The following is a 4,779-nucleotide window of genomic DNA, read 5'->3' on the forward strand; positions in this document are numbered from 1 at the left end:
AAGGAGAAAGGGAAAAACATTCTTAAATGATGAAAAGAGAGAGAGAGAGAGAGAGAGAGAGAGAGAGAGAGAGAGAGAGAGAGAGAGAGAGAGAGAGAGAAACAAGACCACATTTTCTTCCCTTATTCTGTTCGGAAATTATGGTGAAAAGTAGGAAGAGAAAAACAAACACCAAAATTAACACCACCTTCTCTGTTCTGAAATACTGAACAGGAGGAGAGAGATAAAAAAACACACACACACACACCAAACAGAATCAACACTTGCTTCCTTTATTCTGTTCGTCAATGGAGGTGAAAAGGAGGAAGGAAAAAAATGACCCAACAGAACCAACACTTTGCTTACCTTCGTGTGTGTTGAGGTGTTGATAATGTGCATCACGTCCTCACCAATGCACTCCGCGTCCTTCAGAAAAACAACCCACGCCTGCAAGGTAAAGTCACAGTAAAAGAACTTGTACAAAACTTAAAGGTTAAATAAATACAGGCAGGAGAGGAGATAGAAGCAAAGAGTGAACATGAACTGAAAGAGATACATAGAAAGAAAGAAAGAAAGATAGATATAGATAAGATAGTTAAATGGTAGATAGATAGACTAATAGATAGAAAGATAAATAGGCTGAACAAGCAGGCACAAGAAGAAATAGAGGCAAATAAAGTACATGAACTGCAGAAAAGACAGGACCAAAATAAGTAATTGAGACAACTAACATGAAACAAACACAAGATAAACAAAATACAAGAAGAAAAACTATCCACATCATCAAATCACTGTGACCAAGACCCTAAAAACTACCACTAACACACACACAAACACACACACACACACACAGACCTTCCCCTTGGTGGCTCCTTCACTCAGAATCAGCATGTTTAGTTTCAAGTGGTATCCTTTGAACTGTGGCGTTGGGATGAGGTCAAAGTGGCCCTCGACATTGGCTCTCTTCCATTCATTAGTGCTCAGGGCCTTCAAGTTGTTCAGCACTGGGGGGGAGGTGGAGTACTGCAGCCGAACCAGCGTCACTGTCTGCAGGAGGGACGGAGGTGTGATGGTTTTATAACGGGAAAAAAATAAATAGAAAATGTGACAGGAAAATATAAATAGGGCATAAGTCTTAAAAGGGGAACTAAATGGTAAAAAGCTTTGTGATAAGAAAATGTAAATATGAAAAAAAAATCTTCATACGTAAATCTGGGAAAAAAAAAAACTCAGGAAATAAATATACACAAATAAGGGAAAAAAAAAACTGTGATAAGAAAATATGAAAAAAAGTGATGAGAAGATTTTGAGAGGGAAACAAGTATGAAAAAAAAGCTTAATGAGATCAATTCTTTCACTACTACTACTACTACTACTATTACCACCACCACCACCACCACCACCACCACCACCACCACTACTACTACTACTTGCACCACCAGCACCCTCCTACACAGAGCATTGCAGGTATAAAGAACTAAGACTTTCACTAAAAAAAAAATTAAATAAATGAATAAATAAAATAATATAAAATAAAACAAAATAAAAACTAAATGAAAAAATAATAAAAAAAAATAAAATCCTAAACCACATCCCATATCACCACCACCACCACCACCACAGCATCACCATACGCACCCCAGGCTGGGCAGTGAAGAGGTGCAGGGCGGCAGTCATCTCCTCCTGGTCCTCAAGGTCACAGGAGGGTGCTGCACTGAGGCAGTAGATGGCACCACTCTGCAGGTACACCCATGACATTGTTCCCCCATCAAAGTCTGCCATCACCTCCGCCGTCGGGAGGAAATACAGCGGTGTTTGCTGGTGGAGGGAGGAAAAGTGAGTGTTATGTAGAGATGAAAGGAAGGTAAAAGTTAATGATGAGAATGTTATGTCAGGATAGAACAATAAAAGAAGAGGTGAGTTTAGATGTGGAAGTTGATGAAATGTGTCAAGGCTAAGTAAAGAAAACAAACAAACAAAAGAGGTGAATTTAGAGATGTGGAGGAAAGCTTATGAAATGTGAGACTACATAAAAATAGATAAAAAATAGAAATGAAATAAAAATAAAAACAAAGAATAAGTGAATTAAATCATGCAGAAAAAACAAATTAATGATAAAAGAAGAAACTGAATATCAAACACTAAAAGAGACCAATAAATTACACGTCGGAAAGTTTGGATTCAACAAATAACAAAGAATAGAATGAGTGTTAGAACAGTGGAAAGTGTTATATCTGCTGGTATGTCCCCCATTCCCCTTTGTGTGTCTCTCTGCACCCCTCACCTGGCGGGGCAGCAGCGAGGAGTGTGGCTGGCCCTGGGCACAAACCAGCTCACACAGGGGCAGCCGCACAGCCTCCCCGGTGCTCTCCTCCCACAGGCTGAGGTGTCCACGCCAGAAGTTTTTTATCACTCCCGCCACAACCTGCAAACACACATTACACAGCATTACTAACTACCAAACCTAATTTTGCCTAACCTAACTTGCAACACACTATCAAACTACAAAACTCAACCTAACCTAACTCTACCCTAATAAACATCCCACAGGTTAAAACAGAGCAGTAATTGACAAGCTGTAGAGGAAAAAAAGATATTCCAACTCAAACCAAACCAATACAACATCCCCAGCTGACCTTTGAATCATTGAGGAGAAAAAACAGACAACTCAAACTTAGACTGATACACCTACACACACACATTCAGCTTAGTCACCAAAGTATTGAAAAGATAGTCAACTCAAATTATAACAATACAACCACATTACCAAGGAGAAAAACAGACAAAACGAACTTACAAATACAACCACACACACACACACACACACACACACACACACACACACACACACCTTAGTTTACTTTAGAGCCACAAAAAAAACTGTAGTGAAAAGAACTTAGAACTCAAATTTAACCTAACCACATCTAGAACTCCCAAGTAGACTCACTCCCTCGACTCACCTCAGAGGATTTATCGAGGAGCTGTAGTGGAAAGTACTCCTCCCACTCCTCCACCAATGCTCTCTCCCGGCAGGCCACGTGGAGCGCCCCAAAGTGCCATTGTTGGAACCTCTGCAGTGCGCCAAAGAACTCTGGCACCTCACTGCAATACAGGTCACATTGGCACTATTCACTTAACCTCATGAAGTCTAACTTAACCTCACCTTGTCTTGCCTTGCCTTCCTTGTCTTTGGCTGATCTTACTAACTTCTCTCATTGGTGTTAGTTGAATTAAGTAATGTTAACTAAGGCTACATGAGAGACTGACTGGCTGACTGACTAACTGCTTGACAGATTACCTTACTGACTGACTGACTGATTTACTTACTAACTGCCTGACTGACTGACCACCACCACCACTCAAAATGAACACACACACACACACACACGGTAAGTGGCGAGGCAAATGGGCAAGCCTCTTAATGTGTGGGGTGTGTTCACCTAGCAGTAAATAGGTACGGGATGTAACTGGAGGGGTTGTGGCCTCGCTTTCCCGGTGTGTGTTGTGTGTTGATGTGGTCTCAGTCCTACCCAAAGATCGGTGTATGAGCTCTGAGCTCGCTCCGTAATGGGGAAGACTGGCTGGGTGACCAGCACGCGACCGAGGTGAATTACACGAACTAAAAAGACACACTGATGAACTAAACAGCAAACCAACTTACAAAACAGATTTCTTAAGCAACCAAACACACGCATGCACACACACAAACTTCGCAACACACAAACTAACCTAACCAATTTACTGACAAATAAGACACAGTCACTAACCCAACCTAACCTAGCAAACTGACCTTGGTGTGGGGACGTAAGCTTCCACACACCACACAAGGGACAGCATGGCAGCTCCAGGCTTCCCTACTTCATCCAGGAGCTTGTGCAGTGCCTCCCCCAGCAGGAAGAAGTCATTGTACCTGAAGAAGGGAAAGAAGTGAAGACAATGAAGAAGACTGAAGAAATGGAGAAGATGGGGAAACTAAATTAAAGATATGGACGAGTCAAGATTAAAGATAAGACACTACACCTGAAGGAAAAGGATAAAAAAAATTTTAATTTACATCTCACAAAAATGGGGGTGGCAAGATAAAAATAAAGTACAGAAGGAAAAAAAAACTGATAATAAAAAAGAAGGGTAAACAAAAAAAAAACAAAGAAAACTAACACTTCTCAAAAAAAAAAAAAAAAAAAAAAAAAAAAAATCTACAAAAAATAAGAGTAAATAAGAGCAAAAATAAAATAAAATTAACTTATCACAAAGAAAAAAAAAATAAACTGAAGGAAAAAAATGGGATAAGAAAAAGAAAGGAGTAAATATGAAAAAAAAATTAAATACGATAAAAAAAAATAAATAAATAAAAAACATCTCACCTGAACACATCTTTCTCCTCCTCCTCCTCCTTCACCTTCACCTTCCCTTCCTCTTCCTCCTTGATCCCTGAAGAATCCCCCATGACATGCCCCAAACCCCCAGAGGCTCCGGGGCAGCCCAGTCATGCCACAGGGTGAGGGTGGGGTCATCGGAGGTGGCGGGGGGACTGGACACACCCTCCCTCACACTGATGGAGGCGAGACGAACAGGTGGACCCCAACATTTCTTCTTTGAGTTCTCGGTTAAGACTTGCACGGCAGACTCCAGCTCTTGTACCAGGAATTTGTTTCGTCTCTCTGTGGAAGGTTTGGGTTGAGTTGCATTAGATTGGTATGGGTTGGATTAAATTAGGATTGGGATGGATTGTTTAAATTAGGTTAGGTAAGGTAAAGTTTGGGTTGGGTTGGTTGGGTTTGGTAAGGTAAGGTAAGGTAA

The 4,779-nt window shown here is 40.8% G+C and overlaps 1 protein-coding gene across 1 annotated transcript in view; it reads right to left on the bottom strand.

Annotated features, from left to right (window-relative positions):
* LOC123511491 (mdm2-binding protein-like) overlaps positions 1-4,576 on the bottom strand; it is an 11,785-nt gene extending 7,209 nt beyond the window's left edge. Inside the window, 7 exon segments of the mRNA XM_045267438.1 lie at positions 346-426; positions 835-1,026; positions 1,618-1,797; positions 2,264-2,404; positions 2,940-3,081; positions 3,770-3,889; positions 4,344-4,576. Of these exon segments, the coding sequence (XP_045123373.1) occupies positions 346-426; positions 835-1,026; positions 1,618-1,797; positions 2,264-2,404; positions 2,940-3,081; positions 3,770-3,889; positions 4,344-4,426 (939 nt within the window). The 5' untranslated portion in view covers positions 4,427-4,576.
* Positions 4,577-4,779: the final 203 nt, after the last annotated feature.

This window comes from Portunus trituberculatus, chromosome 4, assembly GCF_017591435.1.
Source record: "Portunus trituberculatus isolate SZX2019 chromosome 4, ASM1759143v1, whole genome shotgun sequence".
Taxonomy (NCBI): Eukaryota; Metazoa; Arthropoda; class Malacostraca; order Decapoda; family Portunidae; genus Portunus; species Portunus trituberculatus.